The following is a 26,678-nucleotide window of genomic DNA, read 5'->3' as shown; positions in this document are numbered from 1 at the left end:
AAACGATCTAAAGATACGCGTTTCCCTTTCCCCCCTGAGGTGGTCAAGCGCTGGACACAGTGTCCAAAGGTAGACCCCCCGATTTCCAAACTCGCAGCTAGGTCCATAGTTGCAGTGGAGGATGGCGCTTCACTTAAAGATGCCAATGACAGACAGATGGACCTTTGGTTAAAATCTGTCTATGAAGCTATCGGCGCGTCGTTTGCTCCGGCATTCGCAGCCGTATGGGCACTCCAGGCTATTTCAGCTGGCTTAGCAAAAGTGGATGCTATCATACATCCAGCAGTGCCGCAAGTGGCGCACCTTACCACGCAGATGTCGGCGTTTGCGTCTTACGCTATCAATGCGGTCCTAGAATCTACCAGTCGCACCTCAATGGCGTCCGCCAATTCGGTAGTTTTGCGCAGAGCCTTGTGGTTAAAGGACTGGAAAGCAGATGCTGGTTCCAAAAAATGTTTAACCAGTTTGCCTTTATCTAGAGATAGACTGTTTGGCGAGCCATTGGCTGATATCATTAAGCAGTCTAAGGGTAAAGACTCCTCTTTACCACAACCCAGAACAACCAAACCTCAGCAGAAAAAGTGGCAGCAGAGGTTTCAGTCCTTTCGAGGTTCGGGCAAGACACCATTTACCTCGTACAAAGGGACTCAGAGGACGCAAAGAAACTCAGATTCGTGGCGGGCTCACACGCGCCCCAAGAAAGCAAATGGAGGTACCGCTTCCAAAGCGGCTACCTCATGACTTCCAGCCCCCTCCCTCCGCATCGCCGGTCGGGGGCAGGCTCTCCCGCTTTTCCGGCATTTGGATGTCACAGGTCAAAGACCGGTGGGTGACGGACATTTTGTCTCGCGGGTACAGAATCGAGTTCAATTCTCGTCCTCCAGCTCGGTTCTTCAGAACCTCCCCACGTCCAGACCGAGCAGATGCTCTGCTGCAGGCGGTGGGCTCCCTAAGAGCGGAAGGAGTGGTGATCCCAGTCCCTCCTCAGGAACAAGGGCAAGGGTTTTACTCCAATCTCTTTGTGGTTCCAAAAAAGGACGGCTCGTTCCGTCCTGTTCTGGACCTAAAACGGCTCAACAAACATGTGCACGCCAGGAAGTTCCGGATGGAAACCCTGCGTTCTGTCATTGCCTCAATGTCCAGAGGAGACTTCCTTGCCTCAATAGACATCAAAGATGCTTATCTCCACGTGCCAATTGCTACAGAACATCAACGTTTTCTACGTTTTGTGATAGGAGACGACCATTTTCAGTTCGTAGCTCTGCCATTTGGTCTGGCAACAGCCCCACGGGTCTTCACCAAGGTCATGGCGGCGGTGGTAGCAGTCTTGCACTCTCAGGGACACTCGGTGATCCCTTACCTAGACGATTTATTGGTCAAAGCTCCCTCTCAAGAGGCATGTCAGCACAGCCTGAATGCTACGCTGGAGACCCTACAGTCTTTCGGATGGATCATCAACTTTCCAAAGTCGATCCTATCACCGACTCAATCACTAACGTATCTTGGCATGGAGTTTCATACTCTAGCAGCGATAGTGAAGCTTCCGCTGAACAGGCAGCGGTCACTACAGACAGGGGTGCAATCTCTTCTGCAGGGCCAGTTGCATCCCTTGCGGCGCCTCATGCATTTCCTAGGGAAGATGGTGGCAGCCATGGAAGCAGTTCCCTTTGCGCAGTTTCATCTGCGCCCACTTCAATGGGACATTCTCTGCCAATGGGACGGGAAGTCAACGTCCCTGGACAGGAAAGTCTCGCTTTCCCAGACGGCCAAGGACTCCCTACAATGGTGGCTCCTTCCCACCTCATTGTCTCAGGGAAGATCCTTCCTGCCCCCATCCTGGGCAGTAGTCACGACAGATGCGAGTCTGTCAGGGTGGGGAGCAGTATTTCTCCACCACAGGGCTCAGGGGACGTGGACACCGCAGGAGTCCACCCTTCAGATCAATGTTCTGGAGATCAGAGCAGTGTATCTTGCTCTACTGGCCTTCCAACAGTGGCTGGAAGGAAAGCAGATCCGAATCCAATCGGACAACTCCACAGCGGTGGCATACATCAACCACCAAGGAGGGACGCGCAGTCGGCAAGCCTTCCAAGAAGTCCGGCGCATTCTAATGTGGGTGGAGGACAGAGCATCCACCATATCCGCGGTTCACATCCCAGGCGTAGAAAACTGGGAAGCAGACTTCCTCAGTCGCCAGGGCATGGACGCAGGGGAATGGTCCCTTCACCCGGACGTGTTTCAGGAAATCTGTCGCCGCTGGGGAGTGCCGGACGTCGACCTAATGGCATCCCGGCACAACAACAAGGTCCCGGCATTCATGGCGAGGTCGCGCGATCAAAGAGCTCTGGCGGCAGACGCCTTGGTTCAAGATTGGTCGCAGTTTCAGCTCCCATACGTGTTTCCGCCTCTGGCGCTCTTGCCCAGAGTGCTACGCAAGATCAGATCCGAGTGCAGCCGCATCATACTCGTCGCTCCAGACTGGCCGAGGAGGTCGTGGTATCCGGATCTGTGGCATCTCACGATCGGTCGACCGTGGTCACTGCCAGACCGACCAGACTTACTGTCCCAAGGGCCGTTTTTCCATCAGAATTCTGCGGCCCTGAACCTGACTGTGTGGCCATTGAGTCCTGGATCCTAGCATCTGCAGGATTATCTCAAGGAGTCGTTGCCACAATGAGACAAGCTAGAAAGTCGAATTCGGCTAAGATCTACCACAGAACGTGGAAGATTTTCTTATCCTGGTGCTCTACTCAGGGAGTGTCTCCCTGGCCATTTGCATTGCCCAAGTTTCTTTCCTTCCTGCAATCGGGGTTAGAAAAGGGCTTGTCGCTCAGCTCCCTTAAAGGGCAAGTTTCGGCACTATCCGTGTTTTTTCAGAAGCGTCTAGCACGTCTTTCTAAGGTGCGCACGTTCCTGCAGGGGGTCTGTCATATTGTGCCCCCGTACAAGCGGCCGTTAGATCCATGGGATCTGAACAGGGTACTAGTTGCTCTCCAGAAGCCGCCCTTCGAGCCTCTGAAGGAAGTTTCCTTTTCTCGGCTGTCACAGAAAGTGGCGTTTCTTGTTGCGATCACATCGCTTCGGCGAGTGTCTGAGCTGGCAGCTCTGTCATCCAAGGCTCCCTTCCTGGTGTTCCACCAGGACAAGGTAGTGCTGCGCCCTATTCCGGAGTTTCTCCCTAAAGTCGTATCCTCTTTTCATCTTAATCAGGATATATCCTTGCCTTCGTTTTGTCCTCATCCGGTTCACCGGTATGAAAAGGACTTACGTTTGCTAGATCTGGTGAGAGCACTCAGAATCTACATTTCCCGCACGGCGCCCATGCGCCGTGCCGATGCACTTTTTGTCCTTGTCGCTGGTCCGCGCAAGGGGTTGCAGGCTTCTAAAGCCACCCTGGCTCGATGGATCAAAGAACCAATTCTAGAGGCCTACCGTTCTGCGGGGCTTCCGGTTCCTTCAGGGCTTAAAGCCCACTCAACCAGAGCCGTGGGTGCGTCCTGGGCATTACGTCACCAGGCTTCGGCTCAACAGGTGTGCCAGGCAGCTACCTGGTCCAGTCTGCACACTTTCACCAAGCATTATCAGGTGCATACCTATGCTTCGGCGGATGCCAGCTTAGGTAGAAGAGTCCTGCAGGCGGCAGTGACACCCCCGTAGGGGAGGGCTGTTTTGCAGCTCTAACATGAGGTATTTCTTTACCCACCCAGGGACAGCTTTTGGACGTCCCAATCGTCTGGGTCTCCCAATAGAGCGCTGAAGAAGAAGGGAATTTTGTTACTTACCGTAAATTCCTTTTCTTCTAGCTCTTATTGGGAGACCCAGCACCCGCCCTGTTGTCCTTCGGGATGTTTTTTTGTTGTTTGCGGGTACACATGTTGTTCATGTTGAACGGTTTTTCAGTTCTCCGATGTTATTCGGAGTTAATTTGTTTAAACCAGTTATTGGCTTCCTCCTTCTTGCTTTGGCACTAAAACTGGAGAACCCGTGATACCACGGGGGGGGTATAGCCAGAGGGGGAGGGGCCTTGCACTTTTAATGTAGTGCTTTGTGTGGCCTCCAGAGGGCAGTAGCTATACCCCAATCGTCTGGGTCTCCCAATAAGAGCTAGAAGAAAAGGAATTTACGGTAAGTAACAAAATTCCCTTCTTTTAGCGGTCGGTAAGCCACACCGGTCACCCGGTGCTGGTCCCCCCCCCAGGGTGCCGGAATAGATACGTATTTATATACATATTTCTGTTCGGTCGGGCTGTATACCCCTTCCCATATACCCTCAGTGATCACTCTCCTAGGAGACAACAGCATGTCGTCCACAAGGAGCAAAGGTGCTAAGGCACAGGGTTTTTTTGCGACCTGTACCTCTTGTGCGGCTATGTTGCCTGCGGGTTCCACCTACCCTCACTGTGAGCAATGCTCAACCCCTGTTTCGCTTGCTCAGCCGGAGCCTCGGTCACTAGTGGGCCCCTCGGCTCATGTAGACCCCCCTGCTTCCCCTGTCCAGGCGGCAGGGACAGAGTTTGCTGCGTTTGCTGAGAAACTGAGTCACTTTCGCAATCCATGGCTCAGTCTATGGACAAATGGTCTGCCAAGCTGCTAGAAGCTTTGCAGTCCAGACCGGTCCTTACACAGGCCCCGGTCCCCGTTAGCTCGTCGCCTCCAGGCCCCTCTCGGTCCGCGCCGCAGCGCGCTCCCAGGTTGGGCCCTAGGTCCCACGCGGAGGATTCCTGCCCGGATCTCAGTCCCAGACTGACTAAGCGGGCTCGCTGGGAATCTTCCCCGTCTTCTTCACGCTGTTCGGGTTCCCAGCCCGAGGACTCTCTGGAGGACGAGGCGGACGTCGCAGCTCAGGGCTCTGAACCTGACGTTGCTCTCAATCTTGATACACCTGAAGGGGACGCCTTAGTTAATGATCTTATCTCGTCCATTAACCAGGTGTTAGATCTGTCTCCCCCGCCTCCACCTGTAGAGGAGTCGGCTTCTCAGCAGGAGAAACACCAGTTTCGGTTCCCCAAACGTACACGGAGTGCTTTTTTTCGATCACTCTAACTTCAGAGATGCTGTCCAGAAGCCCAGAGCGGTTCCGGACAAGCGCTTTACTAAGCGCCTTACTGACACACGTTACCCCTTCCCCTCTGACGTAGTTAAGGGTTGGGCTCAGTGTCCCAAGGTGGATCCTTCAGTCTCTAGATTGGCGGCTAGATCTGTAGTATCGGTGGCAGATGGCTCATCGGTGAAGGATGCCACTGACAGGCAGAGCTCCTGGTGAAATCCATTTTTGAAGCCACGGGCGCGTCTTTTGCCCCGGCTTTTGCAGCCGTGTGGGCACTACAAGCTATCTCAGCTTGTCTGGCTGAGATTAATGCAATCACACGTAATTCTGCTCCGCAGGTTGCGTCTCTGACTTCTCAAGCGACAGCTTTTTCTTCCTACGCCATGAACGCAGTCCTAGACTCTGCTAGCCGTACAGCGGTGGCATCCGCTAATTCTGTGGCAGTCCGCAGGGCCATGTGGCTGCGCGAATGGAAGGCAGATTTGGCCTCCAAGAGGTTCTTAACCGGTTTGTCGTTTTCTGGCGACCGATTGTTTGGCGAACGATTGGATGAGATTATTATGGAATCCAAGGGAAAGGACTCCTCCTTACCCTAGTCCACACCTAAGAGACCTCAGCAACGGAAAATTCAATCGAGGTTTCGGTCCCTCCGCCAAGCCCCAGTCCTCTTCGTCCAACAGGCCGGAGAAAGGCCAGAGGAACTCCTATGCGTGGCGGTCTAAGTCACGCCCCCAAAAGGCCGCCGGAGGCACTGCCTCCAAGGCGGCCTCCTCATGACTCTCTGCCTCCCCTAGCCGCATCCTCGGTCGGTGGCAGGCTCTCCCGCTTTTGCGACGCCTGGTGGCCACATGTTCAAGACCGATGGGTGAGAGACATTCGGTCTCACGGTTACAGGATAGAGTTCAGCTCTCGTCCTCAGACTCGTTTCTTCAGAACCTCTCCGCCCCCCGCTCGGGCCGACGCACTTTTTCAGGCAGTGGCCACTCTGAAAACAGAGGGAGTTGTGATCCCGGTTCCCCCTCAGGAACATGGTCGCGGCTTTTACTCCAACTTGTTCGTGGTGCCAAAGAAGGACGGATCATTCCGCCCCGTTCTGGACCTCAAATTGCTCAAGACATGTGAGCACCAGACGGTTTCGGATGGAATCTCTCCGCTCGGTCATCGCCTCGATGTCACAAGGAGACTTCCTAGCATCGATCGACATCAAGGATGCTTATCTCAATGTGCCGATCGCACCCGAACATCAACGCTTCTTGCGTTTCGCCATCGGGAACGAGCACCTTCAGTTCGTGGCATTGCCTTTCGGCCTGGCGACAGCCCCACGGGTGTTCACCAAAGTCATGGCATCCGTAGTGGCGGTCCTACACTCTCAGGGCCTCTCGGTGATTCCCTACTTAGACGATCTCCTAGTCAGGGCACCTTCTCGGGTGGCGTGTCAACACAGCCTTACCGTCGCTCTGGCGACTCTCCAGCAGTTCGGGTGGATAATCAACTTCCCAAAATCCCAGTTGACACCGACCCAATCACTGACTTATCTCGGGATGGAGTTTCATACACAGTCAGCGGTAGTCAAGCTACCGCTGGACAAACGGCTGTCCCTGCAGGCAGGGATGCAATCTCTTCTTCGGGGTCAGTCATACCCCTTGAGGCGCCTCATGCACTTCCTGGGGAAGATGGTGGCAGCGATGGAGGCAGTGCCGTTCGCGCAATTCCATCTGCGGCCACTCCAATGGGACATTCTCCGCAAATGGGACAGGAGGTCGACTTCTTCCCTCGACAGGAACGTCTCTCTGTCCCTTGCAACCAAGAAGTCTCTTCAGTGGTGGCTCCGTCCCAATTCTCTATCGCAAGGAAGATCCTTCCTACCCCCAACCTGGGCTGTGGTCACCACGGACGCGAGCCTGTCAGGGTGGGGAGCGGTTTTCCGCCACCACAGGGCTCAGGGAACCTGGACTCCGGTAGAGTCCTCCCTTCAGATCAATGTTCTGGAGATAAGGGCGGTGTATCTAGCCTTATTGGCCTTCCATCGGTGGCTGGAGGGCAGACAGATCCGTATACAGTCGGACAACGCCACGGCCGTCGCATACATCAACCATCAGGGAGGCACGCGCAGTCGTCAGGCCTTCCAGGAAGTCAGGCGGATTCTGCAGTGGGTGGAAGCCACAGCCTCCACGATCTCCGCAGTGTACATCCCGGGCGTAGAAAACTGGGAAGCAGATTTTCTCAGTCGTCAGGGCATGGACGCGGGGGAATGGTCTCTTCATCCAGACGTGTTTCGAGAGATCTGTCGCCGCTGGGGAACGCCGGACGTCGATCTCATGGCGTCACGACACAACAACAAGGTCCCGGCCTTCATGGCACGGTCTCAGGATCACAGAGCTCTGGCGGCGGACGCATTAGTTCAGGATTGGTCGCAGTTTCGACTGCCTTATGCGTTTCCTCCTCTGGCGATGCTGCCCAGAGTGTTACGCAAGATCAGGTCCGACTGTCGTCGCGCCATTCTCGTCGCTCCAGATTGGCCGAGGCGATCGTGGTACCCGGATCTGTGGCATCTCACGGTGGGTCAACCGTGGGCGCTTCCAGACCGCCCAGACTTGCTGTCACAAGGGCCGTTTTTCCATCTGAATTCTGTGGCCCTCAACCTGACTGTGTGGCCATTGAGTCCTGGCTCCTAGCGTCTTCAGGATTGTCTCAGGATGTCATTGCCACTATGAGACAGGCCAGGAAACCAACGTCCGCCAAGATCTATTACAGATCTTGGCGGATCTTCTTATCCTGGTGCTCTGATAATGGTTTTTCTCCCTGGCCGTTTGCCTTACCACTTTTCTTTCATTCCTTCAATCCGGAATGGACAAGGGTTTGTCACTCGGCTCTCTCAAGGGACAAGTATCTGCGCTCTCCGTATTTTTTCAAAAGCGCCTGGCCAGGCTTCCGCAGGTCCGCACGTTCCTGCAGGGAGTTTGCCACATAGTCCCACCATACAAGCGTCCGCTGGAACCCTGGGACCTTAACAGGGTGCTAACGGCTCTTCAGAAACCACCTTTCGAGCCGCTGCGGGATGTTTCACGTCTTTCGCAGAAGGTGGCATTTCTAGTGGCAGTTACATCACTCAGAGTGTCGGAGCTTGCAGCGCTGTCATGCAAAGCCCCCTTCCTGGTTTTTCACCAGGATAAGGTGCTTCTGCGTCCTGTTCCGGAATTTCTCCGAGGTGGTATCCCCTTTTCATCTCAATCAGGATATCTCCTTACCTTCATTTTGCCCTAATCCAATTCACAAATATGAAAAGGACTTGCACTCATTAGATCTAGTGAGGGCACTCCGGTTCTACGTGTCTCGCACGGCACCCCTGCGCCGTTCAGATGCGCTCTTTGTCCTTGTCGCTGGCCAGCGTAAGGGTTCGCAGGCTTCCAAGTCAACCTTGGCTCGGTGGATCAAGGAACCGATTCTTGAAGCCTACCGTTCTTCTGGGCTTCCGATTCCTTCAGGGCTGAAAGCCCATTCTACCAGAGCCGTGGGTGCGTCTTGGGCATTGTGGCACCGGGCTACGGCTCAGCAGGTGTGTCAGGCAGTTACCTGGTCTAGTCTGCACACTTTCACGAAACACTATCAGGTGCATACCTATGCTTCGGCAGACGCCAGTCTAGGTAGGCGAGTCCTTCAGGCGGCGGTTGCCCACCTGTAAGAGGGGGCCGTTTTCGGCTCTTTTTATCGAGGTATTTTTACCCACCCAGGGACTGCTTTTGGACGTCCCAATTGTCTGGGTCTCCCAATGGAGCGACAAAGAAGGGAATTTTGTTTTACTTACCGTAAATTCCTTTTCTTCTAGCTCCTATTGGGAGACCCAGCACCCGCCCCTGTTCCCTTCAGGCTGGTTGTTTTTTTGTGTACACATGTTGTTCATGTTGAATCGTTTGTTTTGGTTCATGGTTTTCAGTTCTCCGAACATCCTGCGGATTGAATTTACCTTAGACCAATTTATAAGTTTCCTCCTTCCTGCTTTTGCACCAAAACTGAGGAGCCCGTGATGCACGGGAGGGTGTATAGGCAGAGGGGAGGGGTTACACTTTTAAAGTGTAATACTTTGTGTGGCCTCCGGAGGCAGAAGCTATACACCCAATTGTCTGGGTCTCCCAATAGGAGCTAGAAGAAAAGGAATTTACGGTAAGTAAACAAAATTCCCTTCTTTATTCCAACCTCTTTGTGGTCCCCAAAAAGGATGGGTCAGTTCGACCCATCCTGGACCTCAAACACCTGAACAAACATGGGCACGTACGGAGATTCAGAATGGAGTCCCTAAGGTCCATTATTGCATCCATGGTTGAAGGGGAATTCCTCACCTCCATAGACATCAAGGACGCATACCTGCACATACCCATCGCAGATCACCAGAAGTTCCTCCGGTTCACAGTTCAGGACTCCCACTTTCAATTCGTAGCTCTACCCTTTGGCCTTGCCACCGCACCAAGGGTCTTCACCAAAATCATGGCGGCCGCCATGAGCGTCCTTCACGCCAGGGGAGAAGTCGTTCTCCCTTACTTGGACGACCTCGTCATCAAGACCCCCTCCTTCCGCGACTGCTCAACCAGCATACAGATCACTATGGACACCCTATCCTGCTTAGGGTGGCTAGTGAATCTAGACAAATCATCCCCGATCCCATCACGATCCATCACCTTCCTGGGCATGTTCCTGGGCATGTCCCTGGACACCCGTCGGGGCTTGATCCTTCTCCCTCAGGACAAGGCGATCGCTCTTCAACGAGAGGTATGCTGCCGTCTCTCTCCATTCGATTCAGCATGATAGTGCTCGGCAGGATGGTGGCGGCTATGGAAGCAGTACCCTTTGCTCAACTGCACCTCCTCCAACTGCAGCTAGCCCTTCTAGCGGCCTGGGACAAGAGCCCCTTCTCCCCGGACAAACATCTTCACCTGACTCCTTCAGTCAGGTACACTCTCCGCTTGTGGCTTCGGTCCTCATCCCTATCGAAGGGGAGACCTTTTCTCCCAGTGAACTGGCTGGTCCTGATCACGGACACCAGCCTCCTAGGCTGGGGAGCAGTGTACCGGCACCACACTGCTCAAGGACGTTAGACGCTCCAGGAGTCTTCCCTACCCATAAACATTCTGGAAATCTGCGTGATCTTCCTCGCGCTCAGGGCGTTCTGCCCTCTGCTAGCGGGTCATCAGATTTGAGTCCAATCGGACAATGCGACAGCTGTAGCCTACATCAATCGGCAGGGGGACACCTGCAGCAAGGCAGCTTATCTCGAGGCCCACAGGATCCTCAGCTGGGCCGAATCGACAGGGTCAGTGATATCAGCGGTTCACATACCGGGAGTAGAGAACTGGGCAGCAGACTTAAGTCGCCAAGGCCTGGCCGCCGGAGAGTGGTCTCTCCACCCAGAAGTGTTCCTACACATCTGCACTCGCTGGGGTACACCAGACGTGGATCTAATGCCCTCAAGGTTGAACGCAAAGGTATCCGCGTTCATAGCCAGGTCACGCGATCTGCAGTCCATCGGCGCGGATGCTCTAGTCTACTCCTGGCACCACTTCCGCCTGCCTTACATATTTCCACCTCTACCTCTGCTGCCGCGGGTAATCAGGAAAATCAAGGCAGAGGGAGGTGATACTGATGGCACCGGACTGGCCCAGGTGCGCCTGGTACGCCGAATTAGTACAAATGCTCGTAGACGTACCGTGGCGCCTTCCAGACATCCCAGACTTGCTGACCCAAGGGCCCATTTCCCATCAGAACTCCAGAGCCCTGAAGCTGACGGCATGGCCATTGAGACCTGGGTATTAACAAGAGCAGGATTCTCCCCCGCGGTTATCTCCACCATGATCAGCGCCCGAAAGCCTGCTTCTTCCCGCATTTACCACCGTACGTGGAAAATCTTCCTTTCATGGTGCAGGGAAACTAACGTCCAGCCTCTGCCTGTGGCCATCCCCAGAATTCTTGAATATATATATATATATATATATAATTTTTTTTTTCTTTCTGCAGGTTGGCTCTGTTCCCTTAAAGGGCAGGTCTCAGCGCTCTCAATCTTCTACCAATGCCGCCTGGCTCAAAAACCGCAGGTCAAGAGCTTCCTCCAGGGCGTTTCCCATCTAGTTCCCCCGTACAAACGGCCGCTGGACCCATGGGACCTCAATCTTGTTCTGGACGGTCTCCAGAGGTCCCCCTTTGAACCTCTCAAGGAATCCTCCCTTGCTCTTCTGTCCTGGAAGGTAACGTTCCTGGTGGCAATTATGTCCATCAGACGGGTTTCGGAGCTAGCAGCACTCTCTTGCCGCGAGCCTTTTCTGATCTTTCACCAGGACAAGGTGGTCTGCGCTCCCTTCCGGTTTTTCTTCCAAAGGTTCCTACCCCGTTTCATTTGAACGAGGACATTGTTCTGCCTTCCTTTTGTCCACACCCAGTTCATAGGGTGGAAAGGTCTCGGCATTCGTTAGACCTCGTCAGAGTATTTTTAGATATTACATATCCAGGACAGCCCCCTTTAGGAAAACTGATTCTTTGTTCGTCATTCCTGAGGGGCCTAAGAAGGGACAGGCAGCTTCAAAGTCGACTCTGGCTCGCTGGATTCGCTCTGTGATCCAGGAAGTCTACCGCTTGCAACTCAAGCCCATTCCTAGTGGGCTGCGGGCTCATTCCACGCGAGCAGTTGACGCTTCGTGGGCCATTCGGCATCAGGCTTCAGTGGAACAGATGTGTAAGGCTGCGACCTGGTCTAGCCTACATACGTTTTCAAAGCTTTACAGAGTCCATACCCAGGTTTCAACTGAGGCAAATCTGGGTAGGACCATTCTGCAAACAGCAGTAGAGCACCCCTCTCAGTAGGCGCTGCAGGCTGTCTGGGACTGGTTCCAAGTCCTTGGGTTTTGTTGTCTTCTTTTATTTTTCCCACCCATGGACTGCTTTAGGACGTCCCATGGTCCTGTGTCCACCAATGAGGCGTCAGAAAAACGGATTTTTGTGTACTCACCGTAAAATCGTTTTCTCTTAGCCATCATTGGGGGACACAGCACCCACCCTGTTGCCCTGTTGGGCCTTGATTCTCTCAGTACCTTATTTGGTTATGACTCTTCTTTTCTCATATTCCTCTGAAGTTTTTACTGGCTTTTTCTCCTACTGCTTGTGTACTAAAACTGAGGTTGCCTGGCCCGGCCAGGGGGTGTATACTGCAGAGGAGGAGCTATGCTTTTGCATCTACTTAGTGTCCTTCTATGGATAGGCAGCATAACACCCATGGTCCTGTGTCCCCCAATCATGGCTAAGAGAAAACTATTTTACGGTGAGTACACACAAATCCGTTTTTTGTTTTTTGTTGCATAGCACATGCCGCAGTTGATTTTATAAAAGTATCCAAAACAAAGCAGCTTTATTTAAAACATGATAAACCAAAAAGAGACAAACCGGTGTAAAAATGCAATACAAAAACACAAGCTGCCTAATTGAGCTAATAAATGCAGAATATCTGCAACATCAAAAAAGCACAAATGCTCCTCATGGGAACATGGCCTAAAGCAGTAAGTGTGACACTTCCATCCTGCACCTTGATCTAAGCTTTGTATTCGACTTGTGACGAGTATGTGGATGTCCTCTCGTTAGGTTTATGGTATGCATGTAATCTAGTGTGTTCGGGATAATATACTCACCACCTACCACTCCGGTGTCTAGTGCTGTTCTCCTCTGCTCAGTTATGTCCCTGCTCTTCAGATTAAAAAGTTCGCTTTATGCTGTGAGCAGGAGGGGTTTTTTTTTTTGTTTGTTTGTTTTTTATCTCTGTGCAAGTCTATAGAGCCTGATTCTGACACTCCATAGACTTGCAATGTAAAAGTTACATCTGGGTCACACAAAGGAAAGTGACGTGGAGATTGTGCAAAGTGGTGACATCACTGAGAAGAGGAGCAGAAGAGCGCTGGACACCAGAGAGCGGCAGTAGGTGAGTATATTATCACACGCTCACTACTTTACATGGAGGATGACCTCTTAAAAGCATGACTTTAGGTTTTCACTAAATATATAAAAGTAAAACTCTTCTATAAACTGTTGCAAAGTGTTGGGATTTATTTTTTTTTTTAAGGTACATGTAGAAATGTATGATTTTGCTGGACATGTTTTCACACTAGTATGTGTGTTGTAGATAAAGCATTTTATGAATTATTAGATTTCCAATTTTCTGAAACAATAAGTTAAGCTTCCATGATTTTTGAGAAGTTATCCAGGAAAAAAAAATGTTGGCGTGCTCTTGTGTAGTAATGATTTTAATCTCCCTCCTTTTTTTAGCAATACAGCCCTCTTCTTGCTGCCTTTACTACACAAGGTCAGTCTGAACTGACTTTGCTGCTAAAAATTCAGGAGTATTGTTATGACAACATTCACTTCATGAAATCCTTCCAGAAAATTGTGGTGCTTTTTTACAAAGGTAAGTGTAGAATTGCAGGTGCCTATTTTGTATGTTGAAATGAGAAGAAAAGAAACCTTCCAAACTGATATATGGGGAGGGGAAGAGTTTGTTGAAGTATGCCAATGCTTTGGAGATGCAGAAGGTCACAAGGAAATCATATCGTAGGCAGTATACTCTAGCAGCACTTAACAGTGAATTGGATGTAACGAAAACAGTCTCCTCATCAGAAGTATCTCTACAGGGGGGGTTGTCAAGTTTATTGCAGATAATTCCCACAGGATAAGATGTACTCTCCACTTCATCCCTATCATGTCAGTGCGATTTCCCCAATTCTTGCTGATATTCTGTTGACTGCGCCTGCAGCCAGTGGCTGGCCCACGCTTCCCCATGGTGTATATAACTGAGCCAAGAGATTAACATTTTTGCAATAGTCATGAAATTGGGCTGATTTTTTTTTTTTGATTTTTTTTTTTTTTTGATTGGTCAGCCCTGTAGAATCCTAGTAAAAAGTGATAGACTGGTACTGCAAATATACTCATCACGATCAGTGCTGTCTGATAAGTTGCAATGTGAGGCAGACGATGGCCGCAGCTTCCTGTTCATCATATTAACCCCTTAACGACCCATGACGTACTGGGTACGTCATGGATCGTGTGCCGGTAAGCCCCGCCCCCTGCAGGCGGCAGCGATCCGCGCACATATCAGCTGTTATCAACAGCTGACGTGTGCCTGCTAGCTGCGGGTGGAATCGCTTCCACCCGCGGCCATTAACCCCTTACATTTCGCTGCCAAAATCTGGCAGCGATGTGTATATGTGCACCGCCATGACAGTCACTTACCCCGCCCCCACCGGAAGTCACGTGACATGATCACGTGACTTTCGGCGGTTGCCATGGTAGCACAGGGTCATGTGATGTCTGTAGCTAACATGACTCACTTCCTCTCAATGCCAGAATACAGCCGGCATTGAAAGTGAAGCAGCAAATCTGCAGTTCTCAGCTCTGTAGCTGAGATCTGCAGATAGTGCAAAGCGATCAGATTGCTGATCGCTATAGCCCCCTAGGGGGACTAGTAAAATAAAAAAAAGTGAAAAAAGTTTTAAAAAATTAAAAAAAAAATAAACCCTAAAAGTTCAAATCACCCCCCTTTCACCCCATTGAAAATTAAAGGGTTAAAAAAACTAAAAATACACACATTTGGTATCGCCACGTTCAGAAATGCCTGATCTATCAAAATATAAAATCAATGAATCTGATCAGTAAACTGCGTAGCGGCAAAAAAATTCCAAACGCCAAAATTACGTTTTTTGGTCGCCGCAAAATGTCATAACAGGCAATCAAAACGTAGCATCTGCGCAAAAATGGTACCGTTAAAAACGTCAGGTCGAGACGCAAAAAATAAGCCATCACTGAGCCTCAGATCCTGAAAAATGAGAACGCTACGGGTTTTGGAAAATGGCGCAAAACGTGCGCCACTTTTTTTGGACAAGCTTGTGAATTTTCTTTAATCCCTTAGATACAAGTAAACCTATACATGTTTGGTGTCTACAAACTCGCACTGACCTGAGGCATCACATAGATACCTCAGTTTTACCATATAGTGAACAATGAATAAAGTATCCCAAAAACTATTGTACAATCACACTTACTTTTTTTGCAATTTTTCCACACTTGGAAATTTTTTGCCGTTTTCCAGTACACTATATGGTAAAACTTATGGTTTCATTTAAAAGTACAACTCGTCCCGCAAAAAGCAAGCCCTCATATGGCAAGATTGATGGAAAAATAAAAAAGTTACGCCTCTCGGAAGAAGGGGAGCAAAAAACAAAAACGCAAAAATGGAAGGTGCCCGGGGGCTGAAGGGGTTAAACAAGTCTACTAGCTCCACATGGTACCATATGAGTAGGGGAAAGATTAAAACGATTGCATATCCCAAATGTTAGCAAAGTAGCAATAATCAAGGCTGTTTTGTTTGTTTTTTTAATGTACATATGTAAAGTCTGCATAGCTGACAAATATATTGGTCATTGTTTAAATATCATAAATTGTCAAAGCCCAACTAGATTAAAGGTGCGCACTCATTGTGATGGGGCTTCCATAAAGTAAAAGCAGATGCGATCAGCAAGTTATTTATACTGTGGATAGGTGATGACTTGACAAGCTTAGAAATGGGTGACTTTAACGTAAAGGGATTGTCGTGAAGAAACAAGTCTCCTTCAGTTGTGTAACGATACATGTGTTAACTTTTCCCTTTTTAAATTGTCTTTTCAGCTGAAGTTCTAAGTGAAGAGCCCATTCTGAAGTGGTACAAAGATGCACATGTTGCAAAAGGAAAGAGTGTCTTTCTGGAACAGATGAAAAAATTTGTTGAATGGCTCAAGAATGCCGAAGAAGGTACATCTACACATTACCATCTGATGCAAACTATATAAATCTGTCTTTACAAAAATCTGAAATCTTATCCCAAAAATGTCACCTATTCAAAGCCCATGGGGTTCATAGTGTAACTGCACTTGTTAAAAACTGTCATTTTAGAAACTTTGGGGCCAGGTGCGGGGACAATCCCTCTACCCTACCAATCTTTAAAGGGGATATCTGGGATTTGAGGGTTTTCTTCATCGTTCTTTATGGGAGACCCAGACCATGGGTGTATAGCTTCTGCCTCCGGAGGACACACAAAGCACTACACTAAAAAGTGTAGCTCCTCCCTCCTAGCATATACACCCCCTGGATAACCAAATCTAGCCAGTTCAATGCTTTGTGTTCAGGAGGCACACATCACATTCTCATCTGATTTTTGATTTTAAAGAGTTGGAAGAAAAGCAGGTCCAAGCTGGACTCCCGGCATGTCCCTTCTCACCCCACTGTGTCGGCGGTGCTGTTAAGGTTGATTTCAAGGCTGGAGCCTTACATGCCGCGCTCCTTCACCATCCCTCGGGCTCTGGCTTGAAGTGGGAGCCAGCACGGTTCTCACTGCTTTGCAGGAGACCGGTCTCCATCCGCAGCCCTCTCAGGACCCTGCCGGACGGAGCACTCGCCCCTCAGGGACCTGGCCCTGCGTCTCTCAAGCTAAGTATTTGAGACGTTATTGTGGGTCCCTTGCATTTTTTATTGTTGGGGAGAGTGTGTTAGTTATTTTAGTGACATTTCCGGCCGGTTCTCTAGTTTTCCCCTGAGAACCGCGCCGAGGGTGCCTGCTCGCCAGCCGCATTGTAAAATTTAGTCCCCGGCTTCGGCTGCGGCCTACTTTCGGTTTCACTGCCCCTGCATGTCAGTCATGCAGAGGGACAGTGCGGCGCCGCCCACCGGCCGTTCAGCAGAGGGGAGGACACTCCTCTCTGAGGAGATGTTTCCCTCCCCTGTATATCCCCTTGGCCCTCCGGTTCCCGCTCTTGGACTAGGCTCCGCCCCCCCTCACTCCGGCGCCATTTTATCAGCGTTTTCACACTGATCGGCGCTGGCTGCTGCATCTCTGCAACCTGACTGGGGGTCTGAGCTGTGGGATCCGGAGGGCACACAGATCGGTCTGGTAAGCCACAACCTCTGGTTGTGGACTTTATTATACACTCTGGGCATTCTGAAGGAGTGTGTTCTTTACTGCAGAGCCTCCACCTCAGCAGCATGTCTCACACTAGGAGCAAGGCTGTACTCAATATGCACTGCATGTAAGCTCGTACTGCCTGAACCGAGCACATATCCTCATTGTGATGCCTGCTCTAACATGGTGGTGCCTCAGCCTGGAGTCTCCCCAGTGGTCCCTCAGGCTGCTCCGGCCCCTGTGGCTGAACCCCCGGCTTGGGTAGAATTGTTTACTAAGTCTATCTCCCAGTCCTTTGCTGACTCCATGGGAGAGCTGTCCCGGACTCTGCTGAGCATGCATCAGCCCCCTTCACAGGGTGCCCCTGCTGCTTCAGCTCGCTCTCCAGAGCTCACAGAGGATTCCTCATCTGCTCCCAGACCCCGTCCTCCTAAAAGGAAACGCAGGGACCCCTCTCCTTCCTCGTCCCGCGGCTCCGATTCACGAGCCGACTCGCAGGACGAGGAGGATGTCTTTACTGGGGGCTCGGACGCTACCTCTATGTGCCCCATTGATCTGACTGAGGGGGATGCAGATGTTAGTGATTTGATTGCGTCCATTAATACTGTACTGGACCTCAATCCGCCAGTATCAGAGGAGCAACCCTCTCTGGCAGAAAAGCACCAGTTCACTTTGCCTAAGAGACCAAGGAGTGTGTTCTTTAACCACTCCAGTTTTCAGGCCACTGTGTCCAAGCCCAGAGCCTGTCCTGACAAACTCTTTCCTAAGCGTGGTTCTGATGACCGTTTTCCTTTTCCACCAGAGGTGGTCAAGGAGTGGGCTCTCACCAAAGGTGGACCCTCCGGTGTCTAGACTCTCAGCCCGGACAGTTGTATCTGTGGCTGATGGCACCTCTCTCAAGGATCCCACTGACCGCCAGGTTGACCTCCTGGCCAAGTCTGTTTGAGGCGACAGGGGCCTCGTTCTCCCCATCTTTTGCAGCAGTGTGGGCTCTCAAAGCCATCTCTGCTTCCCTGGAGGAGATGCATACCCTCACTAGGGACTCTATGCTTGAATTGGTTGCTTTAACTTCCCAGGCTTCAGCCTTTTCAACCTACGCCATGTCTGCCATGCTGGAGGCCTCTCACCGCACTGCGGTGGCCTCCGCCAAATCCCTCGCTATCCGCAGGATCTTGTGGCTTCGTGAGTGGAAGGCAGATGCTTCCTCAAAGAAGTACCTTGCTGCGCTTCCATTTGCTGGGTCCAGGCTGTTCGGTGAACAGCTGGATGAAATTATTAAGGAGGCTACTGGCGGGAAGAGTACTTCCTTGCCACAGACTAAAGCCAGGAAACCTGTCCAGGGCAGGAACCAGTCGAGGTTTCGTTCCTTTCGTTCCTCCAACTGGTCGTCCTCTAAGCCCTCGGCCTCGTCCACTAACTCAGCCAAGGACCAGAAGCCCACCTGGCGCAAGAAGCCGCGTCCACAAGGGTCCGCAGGAGCTGCTGCCACCAAGGCAGCCTCCTCTTGACTATCTGGCCGAGCCAGCAACGTCCTTGGTCGGTGGCAGGCTCTCCCACTTTGGCGACGTGTGGTTTCAACACGTCTCCGACCAGTGGGTGCGGGACATCATCTCCCACGGCTACAGGATAGAGTTCTCTTCCAGCCCGCCTAACAAATTTTTTATGTCCACTCCCCCCTGCTCCAAGGCCGCCGCCTTCTCTCAGGCCGTGGCATCCTTGCAGGCCAACGGAGTAATTGTACCGGTTCCCGCCACGGAACGGTTCAGAGGTTTCTATTCAAATCTCTTCCTAGTCCCCAAAAAGGACTGTTCCTTCCGGCCCATCCTGGATCTCAAGCTTCTCAACAAGCATGTTTAGGTGCGGCATTTTCGCATGGAGTCTCTGCGATCAGTCATTGCCTCAATGACCCAAGGAGATTTCCTGGCATCCATCGACATCAGAGATGCCTATCTGCATGTGCCAATTGCAGTTTCGCACCAGCGTTGGCTACGTTTTGCAATCGGAGAGGAACATTTCCAATTCGTGGCTCTCCCCTCCGGGTTAGCCACGGCCCCTCGAGTATTCACCAAGGTCATGGCAGCAGTGGTTGCGGTTCTGCACCTCCAGGGGTTGGCAGTAATTCCTTACCTGGACGATCTTCTTGTCAAGGCTTCATCCGGTGCAGACTGTCAGCGGAGTGTCTCGCTCACTCTCGCCACTCTTGTTCAATTCGGGTGGCTTGTCAATCTGCCCAAGTCCACTCTGACCCCGACCCAAAAACTCACCTAGGGATGCAATTCGAAACTCTGCCGGCACTTGTCAAGCTGCCCTTAACAGCAGTCCCTCCATCTGGCGGTGCGTTCTCTGAGGCCCCGCCGTCATTCCATCAGGCACCTTATGCAGGTGCTGGTTCAAATGGTGGCGTCAATGGAAGCGGTTCCCTTTGCCCAGTTCCATCTGCGTCCTCTGCAGCTGGACATTCTCCGCTGTTGGGACAAGCGGATTTCTTCCTTGCACAGGTTGGTGGCTCTGTCGCCACAAGCCAGGAGCTCTCTTCAGTGGTGGCTTCGGCCTCTCTCTGTCTCAGGGATGCTCCTTCCTGACACCGTCCTGGGTGATCCTCACCACGGATGCCAGTCTATCCGGCTGGGGAGCAGTATTTCTCCACCACCGAGCTCAGGGCACTTGGACTCCGTCCGAATCAGCCCTCTCGATCAATGTGCTGGAGATCAGAGCTGTGCTTCTAGCTCTCGTAGCCTTTCACCACCTGTTGGCGGGCAAGCACATTCGAGTCCAGTCAGACAACGCGACAGCAGTTGCGGAAAACTGGGAGGCAGATTATCTCAGCCGTCAAACCTTGGACAGCGGCGAGTGGGCTCTGCATCAGGCAGTGTTCCGGTCGATCTGCCGCAAGTGGGGCACTCCGGAAGTGGATCTAATGGCATCCCGGCACAACAACAAGGTCCCGGTTTACGTGGCTCGCTCCCACGATCCTCAGGCCTTTGCAGCGGACGCGCTGGTTCAGGATTGGTCCCAGTTTCGTCTGGCTTACGTGTTTCCCCCTCTAGCTCTCTTGCCCAGAGTCCTGCGCAAGATCAGAATGGAGGGCCGTCGGGTCATACTCATCGCTCCAGACTGGCCCAGGCGAGCTTGGTACCCAGACCTGCTCAGTCTGTCCGTAGAGGTTCCGTGGCATCTCCCGGACCGCCCAGACCTTCTTTCTCAAGGTCCGTTTTTCCGCCAGAATTCTGCGGCTCTCAGATTGACGGCGTGGCTCTTGAGTCCTGGATCCTGACTGCTTCCGGCATTCCTCCCGAAGTCATCTCCACTATGACTCAGGCTCGGAAGTCTTCCTCGGCAAAGATTTACCACAGGACTTGGAGAATTTTCCTGTCCTGGTGTCGTTCTTCCGGCCATGCCCCTTGGCCTTTTTCCTTGCCAACCATCCTGTCCTTTCTACAGTCCGGTCTGCAGCTAGGACTATCCCTCAATTCCCTTAAGGGACAGGTCTCTGCTCTGTCAGTGTTCTTTCAGCGGCGTATCGCCCGACTGGCTCAGGTGCGCACCTTCATGTAGGGCGCATCTCACATCATTCCACCTTACCGGCGGCCTTTGGATCCCTGGGACCTTAATCTGGTCCTCACGGCCTTACAGAAACCCCCCTTTGAGCCTCTTAGGGAAGTTTCTTTTGTTTCGACTTTCACAAAAAGTCGTCTTTCTGGTGGCCATAACTTCTCTCAGAGTCACTGATTTGGCCGCGCTCTCTTCGGAGTCACCTTTTTTTGTTTTTTCATCAAGATAAGGTAGTTCTCCGTCCGACTCCGGACTTTCTTCCTAAGGTGGTCTCTCCTTTCCACCTTAACCAGGACATTTCATTGCCTTCCCTTTGTCCGGCCCCTGTTCATCGCTTTGAGAAAGCGTTGCATACTTTAGATCTGGTGCGGGCGCTCCGGATTTGTGTCACGCACCGCGGCTCTTAGGCGGTGCACCTCTCTTTTTGCGCTAACCACAGGTCAGCGCAAGGGTCTCTCTGCTTCTAATCCGACCCTAGCTCGTTGGATCAGGTCGGCAATATCCGATGCCTACCAGAGTACTCAGGTGCCTCCCCCGCCGGGCATCAAGGCACACTCGACCAGAGCTGTCGGTGCCTCTTGGGCTTTCAGGCACCAGGCTACGGCTCAGGTCTGTCAGGCTGCCACTTGGTCTAGTCTGCACACCTTTTCAAAGCACTACCAAGTGCATGCTCATGCTTCGGCAGATGCGAGCTTGGGCAGACGCATCCTTCAGGCGGCTGTCGCCCATTTGTGAAGTTAGGTTTTGCCTACTTCTCAGTTTTCTGTTTATTCCCACCCATAGACTGGTTTGAGACGTCCCATGGTCTGGGTCTCCCATAAGGAACGATGAAGAAAAAGAGAATTTTGTTTACCGTAAATTCTTTTTCTTATAGTTCCGACATGGGAGACCCAGCACCCTCCCTGTTGCCTGTTGGCAGTTTTCTTGTTCCGTGTGTTTTTCACCGGCTGTTGTTGTAGACAGAGGTGCCGGTTGTTCCGGGTTTTGCTCGATCTCTACTTGTGGGTGGATGTCCTCCTTCAGCTTTTGCACTAAACTGGCTAGATTTGGTTATCCAGGGGGTGTATATGCTAGGAGGGAGGAGCTACACTTTTTAGTGTAGTGCTTTGTGTGTCCTCCGGAGGCAGAAGCTATACACCCATGGTCTGGGTCTCCCATGTCGGAACTATAAGAAAAAGAATTTACGGTAAGTAAACAAAATTCTTTTTTTTTTTCCTGTTGTGCTAAGCACTTACAGGCAGATAGTGTCTAATTCCCTGTCTGTTCTGCCCTGCGGAAAAATCTGACTCTCCTGCCTTTTTGGACCTCATGTAAATAAACCAGTTCTGATGTGGCGATAGGGCATCAGCAGAGACATTGCTTGAGCAGAGAAGACAAGCCGCTTTGTTAATGGCAGAGGGGGAATCGCTGGCAAGAGTGGTCTGTGACAGATATTTGCAGGGCAAGACAGGCAAGTAGTCTGACACTAGCTCCTGGTAAGTTAATGGCCCTATAGTAGGGAAAAAAAAACTTAGGCCCCTGATAACCCCTTTGAAGAAGACTCATTCTCTTAGTTGAGCAATCATGTCTATAGAAAATTAAAGACTGAGTTACCTTTTCTATCAATAAAACCCTAATGGAAAAAAAAACTGACAATCCTGAACAACTGCTGAAGAATCTTGGACCAATTTTGAAAAATAACTGATTTGAAACCTAAATTGTTTAGGTCTGAGATAAAAAAACAAAATTGAACCTATTGTGCAAAGTTTCGGGGACCTTCTCCTTTCTCAAGTGATTTTAATTCCTTCACGGCATATGACGAACTGGTATGTCCATAGGTTGTGTTCCCTGCATTGATGGGGGCTCACACACTGAGTTTGCATATTAACCTGCACATGATCTGATCAGCCGATGTGCCTCTGACAGCCGCAGGTGGATCAGAGATCCGCCCTTGGCTGTCACCCAGTTAAACCCCGCTGTCAATCTCTAACACAGGGATTTAACACTGGTAGGGAGTGCGTCATTCTCTGTTCCCATCGGCGCACTTGTGATGCGATCACAGGGGTGCTGAGGGGTTTTCATGACAGCCAGGTGTCTGTTGATGCCCCAGCGTTCACAGTAGAATTGTAAAGAAAGTCACAGGGGTCAACGAGCCGGCAATTATAGGAGATGTGCTCCTATAATGCTGATGTGATCGGATGATCAGAGCTAAAAGGTAAATGCAATAAAAAGTAGGGAACTTTTTGCTTTTTGGTTTTGTTTTTGGTTTTTTTTTTTGTTCTATAAAGCGCACCAACCGGTAGGATGTTGCAAAGGCAGTGCTATACAGGCAGTAAGATGCTGAGTTCAGGCATACCGGTTAGGCCCCTTTTCTGACGTCCGTGTTTAAACTGGTGCAAGCAACACGTACCGGTATGGTCATCCGTGTGTCATATGTGACACGTCAGTGTTTGCATCCGTGTGACTGGTACCAGTAAAAAATGCATGGTACTAAAATTTTTTTTTTTTTTTGTGTAACAGATGGGTAAAGCCTGAAAAATTTATAAAGATAGAACGGATAAGATAGATGATGAATATATAGATAATAGGTAAAATAGAGAGAAAATAAGAACATATAAAATAGAACAGACTAGCTCAATAGATATAGACCTAACTAGCCTGAGCAGCTGTTCTGCAGCGTGTTTTTTTTTTTTTTGGTGTGTTTTTTTTTTTTTTTCATTTAAAAAAAAAAAAAGACAGGGTCCCCTCTAATTTTCATATCCAGCACAGGAACAGCTGCGTGCTGCAACCCTCAGCTGTACCTTTCCTGGTTATTAAAAATAGAGGGGATCCCACTCTTATTTTTAATTCACAGCAAGGTTTTCACCCTAATGACCGGGCCATTTTTTGCAATTTTGACCAGTGTCACTTAAACAGGTTATAACTCTAGAACAGTTCAACGGATCCTGCTGATTCTGACATTGTTTTTTTCGTGACATATTGTACATCATGATAGTGGTAAAATTAGGACGATATTTTGTTTGTGAAAATATTGGAAATTTGGCGAAAATTTATGCTCATAAATCTGAAAGATATGTCACACTAAACATTTCCCACTTGTCTACTTTACATCAGCGCAATTTTTGAAACATATTTTTTTTATGGGGTTAGGAGGTTAGAAGGGTTCAAAGTTCATCAGCAATTTCTCAGTTTTCCAAAAAAATTTACAAAACCATTTTTTTAAGGACCACATCACATTTGAAGTGACTTTGAGAGGCCTAAGGGACAGAAAATACCCAAAAGTGACCCCCATTCTAAAAACTACACTGCTCAAAATCACATCCAAGAAGTTTATTAACCCTTTAGGTGCTTCACAGGAACCAAAGCAATGTGTAAGGGAAATATGAAACTTTTTTTTACTTGTTTTTTGGGGGGGTTTTTTAACACAATGTTACTTTAGCCATTACATTTTGCATTTTCACAAGGGTAAAAGGAAACAACGCACCATAAAATTTTATTATTCAATTTGTCTGGAGTAAGCCAATACTTCATATGTGTTGGAAATCAATTGTTTGGCAGGGCTTAGAAGTAAAGGAGCGCAATTTGAAATTTTGAAAGCAAAATTGGCTGGAATTATTAGCGAACGTCATGTTGTGTTTGGAGACCCCCTGAGGGGTATAAACAGTGTGGCTCCCCCACAAGTGACCCCTTTTCTGAAATTCCCCAAGGAATTTATCTTGCTGCCTGGTGAGCACCTTGAACCCCCAGAAGCTTAATTAATTTTTTTTTTTTTTTTTACCGTGAAATTACTTCAACCAGGTAGATTTTTTATTTATTTACTTATTTATTTTTTCACACAAGGGTAGCAGGAGAAAATGCACATACAATGTATTATTCAATTTGTCCGGAGTACGCAGATACTTCATGTGATGGAAATCTGTTTCGGTGCACGGCAGAGCTTGGAAGGGAAGGAGCGCAATTTGAATTTTTGAAAGCAAAATCCGCTAAAGTCATTAGCGGACACAATGTCTGTCTCGTTTGGAGAACCCCCTAAGGTGTCTAAACAGTGTAGCTCCCCCACAATTGACTGCATTTTGGAAATATGTATATAATGTGTGTGTATATATATTAATACACATTATAATTGTGTGTATGTGTATGTATATATGTGTGTGCATGTGTATATATATTATAGTAAAACCAGCTAAGGTACAGCAGACACCTGGGGGCTGATATTATTAGGGTGGGAAGGGCCATGGTTATTTGGCCCTTTCCAGCCTAACAATAACAGCTCGCAGCCACCCTGGAATTGGCACATCTATTAGATGCCCCAATTCTGGTGCTGGATCCAGTTCTTCCCAGTGCCCTAGTGCGGTGGCAAACTTGGTAATATTTGTGGGGTTGATGCCTGATGTTGAGGACTTCTCCTATTACAATTTTGCTTTTGCACAGCCAATTTTTTTTACTTTTTGAGACTCCTCACCGTTGCAGCCATCTGTAACGAATAGTAGACACTCGTGCCACAACTGCATTGGGATATTCAATGCTTGGAATAATTTCTTAAGAAATTGGAGAATAGAATGACTGTCCTCCAAGGCAAGCTTAAAAAAAAGAAAACTAGCCATATTGTACAGTCGATGACCTCTCAGCCTGTACTATGAATGACTGCACTGCCGTGAGAGTAAACTCCCCAACTCTAAAGGTCCAGTCACACTAAGCAACTTACCAGCGATCCCAACAATGATAGGGATCGCTGGTAAGTTGCTAGGAGGTTGCTGGTGAGCTGTCACACTGCGACGCTCCAGCGATCCCACCAGCAACCTGACCTGGCAGGGATCGCTGGAGCGTGGCTACACGAGTTGCTGGTGAGCTCACCAGCAACCAGTGACCAGCCCCCAGTCTCCTAGTTACAGCACACATCAGGTTAATTAACCCGATGTGTGCTGCAGCTAAATGTGCACAGAGCAGGGAGCAGCGCACACTGAGCGCTGGCTCCTTGCTCTCCTAGTTACAGCACACATCGGGTTAATTGCCTGATGTGTGCTGCAGCTAAATGTGCACAGAGCAGGGAGCAGCGCACACTGCTTAGTGCTGGCTCCTTGCTCTCCTAGTTACAGCACACATCGGGTTAATTACCTGATGTGTGCTGCAGCTACATGTGCACAGAGCAGGAGCCGGCAGCACAGGCAGTGAGAGCGGAGGAGTCTGGTATCAAAGGTAAATATCGGGTAACCAAGGACAGGGCTTCTTGGTTACCCGATGTTTACATTAGTTACCAGCCTCAGCAGAAGCCGGCTCCTGCTGCCTGCACATTAGTTGTTGTTGTCTCGCTGTCACACACAGCGATCTGTGCTTCACAGCAGGACAGCAACAACTAAAAAATGGCCCAGGACATTCAGCAACAACCAACGACCTCACAGCAGGGGCCAGGTTGTTGCTGGATGTCACACACAGCAACATCGCTAGCAACGTCACAAAAGTTGTTCGTTACCAGCGATGTTGCTAGCGATGTTGCTTAGTGTGACGGGGCCTTAAACCTCTTCAATTCTTATGTTCCTAATTTTTGGTAGTCATTTTAAACTTTATTTTTTTTCTTCTTGCAGAATCAGAGTCTGAAACTGAAGAAGGTGACTGAGTTGTCAGACCGCAAACGCAGGAGCTGTAGATAAAATTTCTCATGTCCAATTATGTGTCTTTCTGGTTATTACATCCTACCTCCTGTATCAAGCATGATATAAGGGCTTTCATCACTCACATTTATTTCTCCCCTTACGGTCTGCTTTTATTTTTTTCTTTTCATAACCATGTTTTAAATGGCATTGCTATGTCTACATTCATGTTTCAAATTTTTGTTACCCTCTACCTCCTGTATTTTCTACTGTATTGTAATTTAAGGCCTTTCAAAATTTAACAATTCGTTTTATCCCCTGGTTTTCTATTAAAAATTAAAGTTTAAAATTTGCTCTGATTTGGTATATTTGTTATGGAAACTATTTGCAGATTAAATGCCATATTCGACGACAATCAGCTTCACGTGTTTTTTTTACTTGGGCTACACAGGCTCATATTGCTGGAAGTTAATCTTTTCTGTACATACCAACTTTCTGTGCACTGAGCAAGCTAATTAACATGTAGCATGAATATTGACTGCTTTTTGAACCTCCCTAT

At 49.8% G+C, this 26,678-nt stretch overlaps 1 protein-coding gene across 2 annotated transcripts in view; it reads left to right on the top strand.

Annotated features, from left to right (window-relative positions):
• BZW1 (basic leucine zipper and W2 domains 1) overlaps window positions 1-26,534 on the top strand; it is an 81,364-nt gene extending 54,830 nt beyond the window's left edge. For both annotated transcript variants that reach the window (XM_075317640.1, XM_075317639.1), the window contains 3 exons: window positions 13,343-13,481; window positions 15,734-15,856; window positions 26,114-26,534. In XM_075317640.1, coding sequence (XP_075173755.1) covers window positions 13,343-13,481; window positions 15,734-15,856; window positions 26,114-26,145 — 294 coding nt within the window. In that variant the 3' untranslated portion in view covers window positions 26,146-26,534. The remainder of the gene's footprint in view (window positions 1-13,342; window positions 13,482-15,733; window positions 15,857-26,113) is intronic.
• Window positions 26,535-26,678: the final 144 nt, after the last annotated feature.

Source organism: Anomaloglossus baeobatrachus, chromosome 7 (genome assembly GCF_048569485.1).
Source record: "Anomaloglossus baeobatrachus isolate aAnoBae1 chromosome 7, aAnoBae1.hap1, whole genome shotgun sequence".
In the NCBI taxonomy this organism is placed as follows: Eukaryota; Metazoa; Chordata; class Amphibia; order Anura; family Aromobatidae; genus Anomaloglossus; species Anomaloglossus baeobatrachus.
Note: the sequence above shows the minus strand (reverse complement) of the source record. Positions and strands in the feature narration are given on the sequence as shown.